The sequence below is a fragment of the Eurytemora carolleeae genome, unplaced genomic scaffold (assembly GCF_000591075.1).
Source record: "Eurytemora carolleeae unplaced genomic scaffold, Eaff_2.0 scaffold226, whole genome shotgun sequence".
Taxonomy (NCBI): Eukaryota; Metazoa; Arthropoda; class Copepoda; order Calanoida; family Temoridae; genus Eurytemora; species Eurytemora carolleeae.
The window spans coordinates 144,651-159,610 of NW_019396119.1; the positions used below are offsets into that span (position 1 = coordinate 144,651).

Consider the following 14,960-nt stretch of genomic DNA (forward strand, 5'->3'; position numbering starts at 1 on the left):
GAAACTGGTTTAGCTAAGGTTGTACCGAAGGCAGGTGAACGGGTTCGTTAAATTTAAAAAAGAGGATTGATTGATTTTTGGATTAGTCGTTGATTGATTGATTGATGGATGAGTTGTTTGTAAGGTGGAGTCTGACTAGAGTTGGGCTTACCCTACTCGCTGGGTCATCATCATCATCGTCATCATCTTATAGTGGAGGAAGGTACAGGACAGGGGTATCTTTGGTAAGTCGTTAAGAAATATATTGTGATGTTTTCTGAGTAATGACCAATTAAACTGCTCTAGGAGGACTAGGAGACCCGTATTCGGACGGCCGAAACGAGAGGCTCTTTTCCTGGACAGCTCCGACAAAGCCACTAGCAGGAATATAATAGTAGCGTCGGATTCCGGTTGGGGCCCGACAGGCGGAACCCGACATTGCTTGTTTATGTTTGTCGGAATCCAAAAGTGTCGGGGCCCGATAGTTTGTGTCCGGTTTATTCCTAGAGTACGATTTTTGGACCCTCCCCCCCCCCCCGGCCCCCCTTCCTATCAATTTTGTACATAGATCTTAAATGTAAGACATGTGGCCGCAGCGCTCGGCCCCCTAGCCTGTCCCAGCCGCAGCGCTCGGCCCAGAAATGTCTTAATTTAATCTAACCCGTGGCTGCAGCGCTCGGCACCCTAGCCTGTCAAAGCCGCAGGGCTCGGCCCAGAAATTGTCATAACCTAACCTAACCCTAAATAATACAAAATAACTTAAAATTAAAGGTTATGTACAAAACTGTTAGGAGGGGGGGCGGGGTCCAAAAATCATTCTCTAGGACAGCCCCGACTTTTTCGGGGGTACCGGCGCACAAGAGCAGGACGGTCAAAGTCTTGTTAGACTATGTCTGTAAACTAGGACGGGCCCGAAAACTTTATCGTTTCAGATTTGAAATTGGTTAAAAATGTCGGACCCAGTGAATAAATTTCTGAAAGACTGCAAAACATTTTCCGCCTTTCTGGATGATTTGGAGAAAAAGGTAATTGTAACAATTATCTAAATTATCGAATATTGATCAATACGTTATTTCTAAATGGATTTCTTCCTTACATCTGGGATTTGCTTTTCCTGGGGCAATTTTTCAATTTTTGGCAATTGTTATATTTTTCTATTGCAGTTTGCATTTCGCCTTTTAAATTGAAATGAAATTTACATTCTGCTTACTAGGTCTTGGTGAATATTTGCCCCGTGGATCCGCACATGTTTGCGGATCCGGATCAAGTATGCCCAAATCCGGATCCGGATTCGATGCACTACCCCGGAGTATAATTGTGAAACAATGTTTAGACCAGCAAACTGGATCTGGAAGTAAATGTTCTAAGACGAACAGCGGACAAGGGTGACCAACCAAGCAACGCGGCTTTACAGGTTTAATCATAGTGTCTTTCTAAAGAATGCCCCCCCCCCCCATGACCTCGATGTAACTATTTTTATGTTCAATAAAATTTTCTTTTCTTTATTTGCACTATTTTTTGGTGTATTTTTTGCTATTTTGTTGTTCATTTAAACCTTTTTTGAATTAATATGAACCACTTGTGTGTTCATTTGTTAATTAAATATTTTTTATGCATTTAGAGTATTTTTTGTGGCATTTGAGCTAGTTTTGTTTGTTTGAGGAATATTTTTATGCATTTGAACATACTTTTGTGCTTATTTGATCTATTTTATTGTGTATTAGAACTATTCTTCAGTTGTGTCATTTTCTGGAGGATTTTTTTTTGCAAATGTTTACCTTTCTATATTTCTTGTTCCTTCACTTTCTTTCACCATATTTCGCCTAATTTTGAAAAAAAAAATATTTTTTTGGGTCTAAGTAGCAGCTGCAGAGCTGCTACTTAGAACTAGGTTGAGAGGCTCCTGCTTTCCCATTTTTCTGAACACTGTTTTGTTTGCACACATTATATCTGAGTCAGCATTTAAACACATATTCCTGTTATTCTCTATTCAGGGTTAAATGGGGGGGGGGGAACGTTTCCCAGCCCCATATTTTTTGATAACTGAAAAGGGGGTTCTCCATTCGCTAACAGGGTAAAAGTTGACAGTGTAAAGCTTATCATTAGAGAGTTCTCTTCCAGTTTTCCTGATCAATTTTCTTTTTTCTTTTTGTTTCTGTAATTCCTCTTTTGAGTATTTTAGAGTAGCTCTTTCCTGACTGGGGCATTTTCTACTTTTTGAGGCCTCTCAAAGTAGTCCTTGTGACATCCTGTTGAGCAGGAAGGAAGGAGATAATGTAGTTTGAAGGAGCAGGTTATGAGGGGTTTCAGTAGAAGATCCCTGCTTTCCTCCATTTCAAAGTCTTTCCGACTTTGGCGGAATTAAGGAGAACCCATAAATGCACTGCCTATGCAAAATTGGAAGTTGAAAGGCTTAAAGTCCCATCAGGTGGAATTTTCCACAGTAGTACAGTCCTTACAGCCAGCTGAGGAAACAACTGGTATCATTGTGCATGGCTTGTATACCTATCAGGGGCTGTATTTCTGTGTTCCTTCTTTCAACTGAGATGTTGAGCCTAGATAAGCTGAAGATGGAGTTCTTGTTAACCGTTTAAATCCTATGTTTTGCAACTTCCCTGAAGGAATCGTCATGAGCAACTATGCAGCGCTCTTCCGAACTGAGAAGCCATGAGCTACTTAGGGAAGGTCCGAACCTCGCCATGAGCAGAAAGCAACTGCAGGGGCAAAAATAAAAATCCAAAAAAATTTTTCAATTTTTTTTTTTTCAAAAATTGTTTTTCAATTTTTTTCAAAGGCAACGCCGCGCCCTTCAGCTAGTAATTCATAAAACAGTACCCTTTAACCTTTATAATGTCATTTTTTAACTTGGAATGGTTTTAATTTTGACATTTTCCTTTGACATTTTCATACATGGAAAATGGAGGAGTGAACCCTCATTTTTAAGAGGAACCCACAATTTAAAAACAATACATAATCCAAATTGAAATCTCATTTATTCTTGATCAGTAAAGCGATTAAAGGTACCGTTGTGAATCGGAAATGTTGCTCATCAAACGGAAGTTCACTTGACATTACGTCTACTGTCCTTTTAATACATTTAATTTTCAGATGCTGGTCGACGTTCGGAAAATGGATCAGGAGTTAAAGGACGAAATCAGGAAAATATTAGAAAGTCACAATTAAAAAAAAAAATTTGGGCGGTTCGTAATGAACTCGTGCAGATCTAAGGATTTATGAAAATCACTTTTCTCAGTTGGACTTCTTACAGAAAATTGTTGCCAATTCTTTAATCTAAAGTTTAGAGCAGTGCTTAAGATTCATTTAATTTTGATTTTTGTCAATTTTATCATTGTCAATTTCTTCATTATCATTAAAATTTTACCACTCCTAGTTAATTTTCTTTATAAAAGGGACTGTTAGCACATGTTTAAAGAAGACCGTAAAGAATCTGACATGCCTTTGTTTAAATGGAGGCTCACTGGAAATTACGTTTAAAGTTGGTTTGAGTACACCCCTGTTGTACTGTTGTACACTTTGTTATACTGTTGTACACCCCTGTTGTACTGTTGTACACCCCTGTTGTACTGTTGTACACCCCCTGTTGTACTGTTGTACTCCCTGTTGTACACCCCTGTTGACTTATATTTATTGTTAAGAGAGCTAACTCAAACTACAGAGGACAACGTAAGGTTTCTTGATGGAATGCTTGAGCAAGTTCTTGCACAGAAGAAAGAGGTATTACACTGTAAAGCTACGGTGCTAGTACTGAATCTACTATAATAAGCAGCTAGAATTTAGCTGTACATGACCTAAGGCTTTTTTGCGCAAAACTGTTCATGGATTGCAAGTTTGTAAAGCAAATTCAAGTTCATTTTCCACCAAAAGTGCGCGCGCTCTTTTGCCCAGATTTTTATAAAACTGAATTTTGCAGTATGCATAATTTATAGTTCACATGCAAAAAATCAGCGTTCTACGACAACTCTAAGGTATGTTTAAGCACTGTTTAAATTTTCCTGATTTTGACGTATAAATGATCAATGTTAGATAAATTAAAATCAAGGTTTTTTCCCCTTGTATAAGAATTTGGGTTGACAGAAGTATTAGGAATTTTAGCGCGAATATTGTTAGCAATTTCAGAGAAAAATGTGTTAAAGGAATTCGCAATTTCAATTAGGTTCAGTTAACAATTTACCGTCCACAGAAATTTCTCTCAAAATACTAGATTTAGCGGAAACCCTGTTTAAGGATTCATTCAAAATCTTCCAAACAGTTTTAGGATCTTTCTGGTTTATTTTAAGTTGAGATTCAAAATAACTGACCTTGCTAGCTCTAATTAACCGGTTAAAAATATTTCTATAATTTTTGTACACAGCAAAATTGAGTTCAGTAGGACTAGCTAAGTAAGTTTTATAAAGCTCAAGTTTACGTCTCCGAGAGATAAGTAATCCTGCGGTCATAAATTTATTAATTTTGTGATAATTTTTATTAAAGGATACTTTTCTGGATGGAAAACTCAAATAAAAAAAAGTCGAAAAAATGTCCCAAAATCTTAAGAAAGCTACATCAGGGTCATTACAATCAAGAACTTCGTTCCATTCAAGGTTAGATAAACAATTTTTAAAATTATTTAAATTTTCTTCACAAAACGAGCAAGAGGATTTCTGGGTATTTTTTTCAACTTTCCTCTTAATATTTAATTGACAGAAAGGAAAGCAGTGATCAGAAATATCATGAATAAGAACTCCAGCTTTATAATTAGAATTAATAGACTTGGATAAGATTTGATCAATGAGAGAGTGGTTATCTTTAGAGAAACGTGTCGCTTTATAAGTAGTATTACAAAAACCATGGAAAAGTAGTTTATTAAAATAGTCGGAACTCAATTTATTTGAATTAATTGAGAGAAGATCAATATTACTGTCAGTTAAAATATAAACGTCCTTATTTACTCTAGAGAGGTTAGAAAGCAAATTTTCGAGAGTTTCCAAAAAGACTTCGCTATGTTCAGACGGAGGTAAGATGTTATGGGAAGGAGGTCTATAGAGAGAAATAAACAGAGCAGAATTATTATTGGAAAATTCCACCTCGATACATAGCGATTCAAAGATGCGTTCATTAAAGATAGAAAATCTTTAATTATCTTAAATTTCAAATCTCTCTTGATATAAAAGCCAACCCCCCCACCCCTAGAACTAGACCTAGTTTTAGAAATAAATTCATGAAAAGAAGGCAGGGTAAGAGAATTAACATTTTTTATGTCCCATGTCTCTTGTATTGCTATCACATCAAAAAACAAATTATTTAGTTCAAAATTAGAAATCATATCAGAAAACTTCTCAAATTTGCTGGATAAACTCTGAATATTGATGCTAATGGCGATAGGATTTTTAGAAGATGAAAAACTTGATATCATGGATTGTTCATCATAGTATTTACAATCAATTGAGTCATGATCAAGTAAATCTTGATCATTATTAATGTCCATATTTAAATCAAAATAGACATCCAGACAAGAAGACAAATCAAGAGAATTGTTAACATTTATTGAGCCCAAAGTACTTATCGGTTCCATATTATGGAGTAGATTGATTTGCGTCTCCGCACTGCCTGATTCAGCCCGCCGGTGCCACATACATAGCCACAAAAACTAAAAATAAATATAGTTAAGGTAATTACAGTATTGAGTAAAGTATACTGTAGGGGACGTGAATATAAATGCAACAATTTGAAGAATTTGAAAGAGATAAAACTGAATATATTCATATTATAGAAGAACAAAGGCTAATATAGGATATGCTATTGAGCAAATTTAAAATATAACAAATTCTAGATAAACACACCTGTGATCATTTAAAAAAAAGAATAATTACTGAACAGAGCTTTAAAGGTTGCTTCATACAAACAGCTACACAGCTACACACACAGCTCACAGCTTCATACAAACAGATACACAGCAACACAGCAACATAGCTACACAACCCACAACAGGACAGCTACAAGGCTGCTCCAGAAGAACAGCTACAAGGCTGCTCCAGAAGAACAGATACACGGCGGCCCAGAATAACAGCTACAACAGCTGCTCACAATAGAACAGATAATCAGCTGCTCACACAGAACAGCTACACGGCTAACCGGGGGAAATACAAGGGGAGAGGGGGGGCGCCAGGGGATTCCCCTGGTGCGGAGATAGGAGTCAGTTTACAAGAATTATTCGACTTAGAGCAAGTGATTTCTTTTGAACATTGAAGATATATTAGATTAGATTGGATATTAATGATATTATTCAATGATAGATTAGATTAGATTAGAAAGAAGATAAAAGTTCTACAGATTAAATTAGATTGGATTAAATTAGATTAAATGATTAAATAGAAGATAGAATTCTGTAGATTTGATTAGAGAAGATAGAAGTGTTGTAAATTAGATTAGATTAGTTAGAAGATAGAAGTGCTGTAGATTATATTAGATTTGGTTAGAGTAGATTAGATTATATTAGATAGAAGTGCTGTAGATTATATTAGATTAGTTAGAAGATAGAAGTGCTGTAAATTAGATTAGATTTGGTTAGAGTAGATTAGATTATATTAGATCAGTTTAGATTATATAATATTATATTATATTAGATTGAAGATAAAAGTTCTACAGGTTAGATTAGATTAGATTAGATATGTAGAAGAAGAAGTGCTGCAGATTAGATTAGATTAGATATGTAGAAGAAGATTAGATTAGATTAGTTAGAAGATAGAAGTTTTACAATTTCTTGAAACAAAAATACAATTTTAAAATAAAACACATGAAGAGTAACTATTGCACTTATATATTTACAGTGGTGATCTATGTTTGTCTGTATATCTGTATGTCCGATCATAACTCATGAATCCCTTAAATCAATTTTGCCTTAGACTTCAATTTTAGAACTTGGTAGAACCATGGACATTTTTAGCTTTAGAATTTGAAGCAAATTGGTTGAAGGGGTTCAGAAGTTATGATCGGACAGACAAACAAACCGATATTACTACTTTTAAATAGAAATAAACGAATCCACTTAATGTTTGAGGCTATAATCTATATACCATCGAAGCGGAACAAAAAGAATTAAAAATGATGTTTCTTTATATTTTAGCGGAATGGAGAAGTATAAAGAAATTTATGATAAAAAATGTAGTTCTGGAGGGACTAGCGGGGGATCCGGGGGGTTTTCTATAGATTCAATACTTAATTCAGGTAATTAGTAATACATTTTATAATAAAGCTCTTAGCTTGCATATATATATATATATACTTATGCATTTGTATATGTGTTAGCTGTAGCTTGACAAACGGCTAGACCTAATTGACTGACATTTTTTGAAGGAACCTTTGAGTACCCTAAAAAATCGATTTTTTCAAAATTTTATATTTTTTCTTCCAATGTTTCTAAAATTCCACCGACTAAGCCTGGCCTTACAGCTAGTTATTATTATTATCTTATTAATTATTAACATGTAAACCAGCCCTGCTAAGGTTACTAAAATTACTCTCGCCGTTTACCCGCACTTGAACGATTTTATCGGGAAACCAAATTTTCACTATAAAAGTCGATCCACTCAACTTAGAATCTCAAAGCAAAGTTAGGAACATTCTAGTAGGTTTCCGAGTTCCTCAATTGAAATTTGAGTCAAATCGGTGCAGTGGGTTCCTCAGTTATGATCGGACAAACAGACAGACAGACAAAACAGAGATTACAACTTTATATAATTATGCACGTAAACTAATTACAACGAAGTCATCCTTCATATTTTCATACCTTATACACTTTAATATGTAAAATATATAGCGTAAAATACTTTATACACTTTAATACGTAAAATATATAGCGTAAAATACCTTATACACTTTAATATGTAAAATATATAGCGTAAAATACCTAATACACTTTAGTATGGTAAATATATGGCGTAAAATACCTTATACACAATAATATGTAAAATTTATATCGCAAAAAAGTGTAAAATTATAGCAAATACAAAATACATTTATTCCAAGGATTAAAATGGGTTTCAAAGTTAAGGCAGGACCAACAATCTACCATGTATGATTTCCATGACATTTTTTTTTATCAGCATAACTTGAATTCTTTGATCGACAAATCTGCACAAAAAGAAAAGACTTTATAACTCTCGAAAGGGGCGCGCACTCTCTATTTAAAGAGGGTAATGATCGAAAAGCCCAGTATGTACTTTATAACAAATGTATAAACTATTTTGAATAAGATAAAATTGCACCATGATCTTTCATAGTTCTCCTTAAATCTATTTAATTGAAATGTTTTTCTATTATTATTTAAATTAGGTGGAAAAAGTATACAAAACAGCCAAGAGCTATTTTCCACCTAAATGCTTTATACTTGTACTGTTTATATAATCATCAATTTGTAATTGTAAACTCGTTCTGTACACAGATACATGTATTTTAGCAATAAACATAATCTATCTATCTACTATATAGCTTGCTGCACTGCGTTTTCTGAAACAATAGCATGGTTTGGGTGAACCACAGTGAAAGAAACCGCAATTTAAAATAATTATTTTTCCTAAATTTCAAATCAAATCAAATCAAATCATTTATTAGGCCACAAGTTAACAATATTCATATTAATAAAAATGACTATACAATTACATATATATATTTTGTGGCCGGGGAGCTANAATGTGAATCTGACATGCTACTCTATAAATGTGAATCTGACATGCCAATCTGTAAATGTAAATCTGACATGCCACTCTATAATGTGAATCTGACATGCGACTCTATAAATGTGAATCTGACATGCCACTCTATAAATGGGAATCTGACATGCCACTCTATAAATGTAGGCAAATTTGAAATTGTGTTTACAGTCCCTTTAATATAAAGATCAATTCAATTTTTTTACATCAGCAGTAATATTTTTAACGCTAAAAAGCCGGTTTGCTCTTTTTAATATTCTCAAGTTTCATATTATTGTCCAGTTAGAGTACAAGATACAATATTATCAACCCAACATAGGGTTTAAAGGGTGGTGTTGTCTATAGTACAATCCAGTACAGAGTTTAAAGGGTAGTGTTGTCTATAGCACAATCCAACGCAGGGTTTAAAGGGTAGTGTTGTCTATAGCACAATCCAATACAGGGTTTAAAGGGTGGTGTTGTCTGTAGTACAATCCAATACAAGATTTAAAGGGTAGTGTTGTCTATAGTACAATCCAATACAGGGTTTAAAGGGTAGTGTTGTCTATAGTACAATCCAACACAGGGTTTAAAGGGTAGTGTTGTCTATAGTACAATTCAACACAGGGTTTAAAGGGTGGTGTTGTCTAAAGTACAATCCAATACAGGGTTTAAAGGGTAGTGTTGTCTAAAGTACAATCCAGGGTTTAAAGGGTAGTGTTGTCTATAGTACAATTCAATACAAGGTTTAAAGGGTAGTGTTGTCTATAGTACAATCCAATACAGGGTTTAAAGGGCAGTGTTGTCTGTAGTACAATCTAGTACAGGGTTTAAAGGGTGTTGTTGTTTATAGATAGTACAATCCAATACAAGATTTAAAGGGTAGTGTTGTCTATAGTACAATCCAATACAGGGTTTAAAGGGTAGTGTTGTCTATAGTACAATCCAACACAGGGTTTAAAGGGTAGTGTTGTCTATAGTACAATTAAATACAAGGTTTAAAGGGTAGTGTTGTCTATAGTACAATTCAATACAAGGTTTAAAGGGTAGTGTTGTCTAAAGTACAATCCAGGGTTTAAAGGGTAGTGTTTTCTATAGTACAATCCAACACAGGGTTTAAATGGTGGTGTTGTCTATAGTACAATCCAATACAGGGTTTAAAGGGCAGTGTTGTCTGTAGTACAATCTAGTACAGGGTTTAAAGGGTGTTGTTGTTTATAGCTACGAACATCGAATAAACGGGAAACTTTTTTGAGAACGCAGTTTTATGATTGATACTTATTTGTAACTAAATATGCAAAATTATTTTTAGATAGAGATATCTCCTCTTCTCCGCCTTCGCTTCCATCCTTCCCGACCTTTCCCTTTCCATTCCCCTCTCTTCCCCCTTATTTTCTTCCCTCTGCAGATCTTCCAATATTTCATCAGAGTCATGAGAGAAAAGGAATAGAATCTAGTCATAAACTTGCAGATTTACCCTTTCCAGGTAAATATTCTTTTTCCATGTAGCCATCTTTTAATTTCTAATTTCCAGGTAGCCATCTTTTTATTTCTAATTTCCAGGTAGCCATTTTTTTATTTCCAATTTCCAGGCAAACATCTTTCTATTTTTAATTTCTAGGTAGCCATCTTTTTATTTCCAATTTCCAGGTAGCCATACTTTTATTTCTAATTTCCAGGTAGCCATATTTTTATTTATAATTTCTAGGTAGCCATAATTTTATTTCTAATTTCCAGGTAGCCATATTTTTATTTATGATTTCTAGGTAGCCATAATTTTATTTCTAATTTCCAGGTAGCCATCTTTTAATTTCCGATTTCCAGGTAGCTATCTTTTAGTTTCCAATTTCCAGGTAGCCATTTTTTTATTTCCAATTTCCAGCTAGGCATCTATTTATTTCTAATTTCCAAATAGCCATTTTTTTATTTCCAATTTCCAGGCAGCCATATTTCTATTTCTAATTTCTAGGTAGCCATCTTTTTATTTCCAATTTTCAGGTAGCCATATTTTTAATTCCAATTTCCAGGTAGTCATCTTTTTATTTCTAATTTCCAGGTAGCCATTTTTCTACTTCTAATTTCCAGATAGCCATCTTTTTATTTCTAATTTCCAGGTAGCCATCTTTCTATTTCTAATTTCCAGGTAGTCATTTTTTATTTTAAATTTCCAGGTAGCTATTATTTCCAATTTCCAAGTAGCCATCTTTTATTTCCAATTTCCAAGTAGCCATCTTTTTTTCCGGGTAGCCATCGTTTATTTATAGGTCGCTATATTTCATATCCAGGTAGCCATCTTTTATTTCCAGATAACCATCTTTTATTTCCCGGTAGCTATATTTTATTTAACGTTCGTATAATCTTATTCGATCGCAGCCATATCTTGTATATCTAGTCTATGGTAGCTATATTCATATTCTGATGTTAGCCGTATTTAATGTTAAGGTATTCTCTTTTATTTATCTTTATCAACTAGAAATTTGATATTAGCGAACAACATCCGTTAACATGCTTTGTTGTAATAGAGATGCGTAAACACAATGAGTACGCACATTAAGGTTGCACATGGAGGACGCACATTGAGGTTGCACATGGGGGACGCACATTTAGGTTGAANGGAGGGTAATTCTAAAAATATGCACCGCATATTTAGGACGCACATTGAGGACGCACATTGAGGTTGCACATGGAGAACGCACATTGAGGACGAACCTTGAGGACACACAAAAGCATGACCTGTCTTTAATGCTAGCTGCCTAAAGTTAGGTCCGGTACTTCAAATATTTTTCAGAATTTCTTTTATTCAGGATTTCCCGGAGGTTTTATGTCGTACCCCGATGCCATAAATTTACATTCAGGTATTCATATTTATTTCATGAAATAATAATAAACCCTGCCCCACATCCACTCCCCGCTCTATAATGCACAAATCAATGAAACTGGTGGTTGGGGCAGAGGGGATATGACCCCCCCACCCAGAAATGCAAGTTGGAAATTTAAAAGGTATTATTAGGTCAGGAAAGGTCGCCTTTGTATTTATATCCCTAAAAGAAACTATAAATAACTTGAGGAGCGTCGCCTCAGTAAGAAAAGGACCAAGTCTAAGAAGAGATAAAACCATCTGAGTCGGTTCAACTGAAAACCAAGTCTGGCAAAACCTTGAGTCTTCACTTGGTCTTTACTTAGGCGTAGAGCCGGCTTTCACTTTGGTTAAGTTTTAAAAATTTCAGATCTCGTATTTAGGTATGTTGTCGCATATGCTGCTGTCCCTGAGTGCTCGTCAACAACATTGCAGTACACTTGGTAGTACACTTGGCAGTACGTTTAATAGAAACAAACTCTTAGAATCACAAGGTAAATAGTACATTCGAACCTTACAAAAAAATCATTCTTTTACTTAGTCTTATCTCGTTCAAGGCTTTATTAAATTTTTCGATTCCACGGGCAACGCCGGGCACTTCAGCTAGAAGTGTTATAAATAGTTAATTATAAAATCATGTTCCAGGAAAGCGTCTGATCAAAGAGGAGAAGATTAAAACCGAGTTTGAAGAAGAAGAAGAACAAGATTTAAGTCAGGAGAATCCTGAAATATCTAGCACTCAAGGTAAAAAAGATTTATAGCGAACTTAGGCTTCTAGGGCGCTTCGCACCCATCTTTCATTTCAATTGTGAACATTTTCTCTTTGTAAACATTGTAAAACAAAAACCAAAAAGTTCGTGGATTATAAAAAAATTTGAGCCAGATCATTGTGATTTACAGGTCTCAAGCTCTCAACCAAAAATCTATGAGAACTTTGCCAACATGTACATGTAAAGGTCTACAGAAAAGTATAAGTGAGTTATAGCGATGCAACAGTTCAAAGTCGACTCTGCCTTAAAAACTTGACGAGACTTGAATCTATATGGATTCGACCGTTTTTACGTTTATTGGATACAAACAAACAAACAGACAAGCAAAATTATATATATAGATATATTGATATACTTTTTTATTGCAAAGCTTGGAACTCTTTTAGCACTATACAATTTTGTCTGAATATCTCAGTCATTAAGAAGTTGTTAAAAATCTCTCACAATTTTTAATACATTTATGACACTTCTTCTTATATATTTCTAACTATTTGTTATACTTTTTAAACCATTTGTTATAAACCTCTGACTTTTTGTTGTTTTATTAGAGGCCTAGTTAATTAGAAATATTGCACAAGTTGATAGAATAAATTAAGATATTCCTGATGAGGGAGAGAGTGAGGGAGATGAAGGTGATCTAGAGGGAGGTGAAGGAGGAGAGGGGGGTCTTCTTCATAATACCCATCAACATGGGAAAACCAGAAGGAGGTATACAAATCTGTAAAAGATGAGGAGATGGGGGAAGGTAGGGATAGGGGAGGGAGGGGGTAGTAGGGACTAGGGAAGGGTAAAAAAATTGTGTGATAATGATATTTATCGAATCCAGACATGGGGGAAAAAGCCTGTGATATTAAAACACCCTTTAAAGTTCTTTAAAAAAGTTACAGGTAAAAAATCATCTTCTTTTTGTTTTAAACATTTCTTTTTTGATTTTTTTAGGATGGAGACCTAAAACCTTTTAAATGATGCAAATCAATGTTAATTTGAAGTTATGTGAGAACAATTTAACTTTTATAGTGTTCTGTGATTTCAGTGCAATAAAATATACCATTGTGGAGACTTAAAAACTACCCAGCTTATATTGCTGCCCATATCCAAATAGCAACTAAAATTTACTTATTGTTAAATATTTCTAATGAATGATTGAATAATTGGTTGATTTCTTTTATCAGAAGAACAGCGTTTACAAGTGAACAATTGCTAGAACTGGAAAAAGAATTTCACAGTAAAAAGGTGAATAAAGAAGATAGAAATTCATAGTCCTAGTGCGTAATTAATTTAAAGATTAATTAACATATTGATAAATTAATTCACGGATTTGTAAATTTGATAATAAATTTAGTGATTTATTTTGTTAACATAATTTTAATAATAAATTTGATGAATAATTAGTTTATTTATTAATTTAAATCAATGTAACGATTAATTTAATGATTTATATAATGATTAATTTAATGACTAAATTAACGATTAATTTTATAATTAATTTAATGATTAATTTATTAATTAATTTAATGATTTATTTAATGATTAATTTATTGATTAATTTAATGAATAATTTAGTACCTGAGTTTATCGGAGAGAAGTCAGATAGCGCACACCCTCAGACTTTCTGAAGTTCAGGTACATTTGAATTTCCCAGTCGGGTCAACCTTTCCGGTCCCGGACATTGGGTAAATAAAGCCAGCCGGTGCAACAAGGTTAGACTTTAGGTTGAATTTACTTTTACTAAAGGTCCGAGGTGCGTGAAAAGGAGTTATGATTGAAAATATATAAGATTTAATTTAATTTAATTAAGCTCATCGTGAAATCTAGCAAAATTCAAAAATAAATTTTAAATATGAAAGATTGTGCGACATCAGTTGTTAGAGATATAAAAATGTTTTGAAAAATGTTGCAGGTAAAGATTTGGTTCCAGAATAGACGAGCTAAGTGGAAGCGTGTGAAGGCTGGGGTAGCACCTGGAGGTCGGGCCGGGCAGACAAGTAAAATTGTTGTACCAATACCTGTACATGTCAACAGGTTAGTTGGATAGAACCATCGACTAATGTGGAAATAAATTAGATTTGTTATCCCATGTCACCCCCAGGCAGGCCAGGCTACCAATCAAAAATGTTCTTAATCTTGAAACAAACAAGTCTGAAGACCTTCTATATATAAATTTGGCTTGTCTGTCTGTTTGTCTGTCTGTTTGTTTGTATCCAATAAACGTCAAAACGGCTGAACCGATCGGGCCCAAAATTTACTGCACCCCTTCTCCTAAATCTCCTCCTCTAACCTACACCCCTGCTCTGTCCAACTCCTCAAGTATGCAGACCTGTATCCGACCTTTGGGTAACTATTTTATATTTTAAGCAAGGGTGTATATTTTTTCTAAAAATAATTCACCCCCTTCCCCCTTTTGAAAATACTTTTTCCCTTAGGAGTTATATTTGCTTGGAGCATAGGGTTGAATTCTCTGACTGGGGAAAAATAAATCAATGTTTGGGGTAAAAAGTATGAGAAAAATCACCAATTTTGCTTCTTTCCCCCGAATCATCTACAAATTGACAAATATATATGATACAGTATAAACCCCTGGTTTTAAGAAAACAATTATTATTTTTTTTATTTAGGCCCCAGCGTAGTCGGAGAGTCCAAGTTTCTACCCTTCAGTTCTGCAAATTA

General features: G+C 34.3%; 2 protein-coding genes across 2 annotated transcripts; both read left to right on the forward strand.

The window, feature by feature from the left end:
* Positions 1-912: 912 nt before the first annotated feature.
* Positions 913-3,774, forward strand: LOC111695492 (uncharacterized). The gene is made up of 4 exons (XM_023464839.1): positions 913-1,004; positions 1,313-1,393; positions 3,088-3,137; positions 3,636-3,774. Exons 1-4 carry the CDS (start codon positions 930-932, stop codon positions 3,757-3,759), a joined length of 330 nt encoding a protein of 109 aa, XP_023320607.1. The 5' UTR covers positions 913-929; the 3' UTR covers positions 3,760-3,774.
* Positions 3,775-7,106: 3,332 nt separating this feature from the next.
* On the forward strand, positions 7,107-14,328 carry LOC111695480 (homeobox protein GBX-2). Its single transcript, XM_023464824.1, has 9 exons — positions 7,107-7,203; positions 9,979-10,152; positions 11,471-11,521; positions 11,907-12,017; positions 12,169-12,267; positions 12,890-13,001; positions 13,466-13,526; positions 13,857-13,916; positions 14,194-14,328. The coding sequence occupies exons 1-9, from the start codon at positions 7,107-7,109 to the stop codon at positions 14,326-14,328; spliced, it is 900 nt and encodes a 299-aa protein (XP_023320592.1).
* The last annotated feature ends 632 nt before the right edge of the window (positions 14,329-14,960 follow it).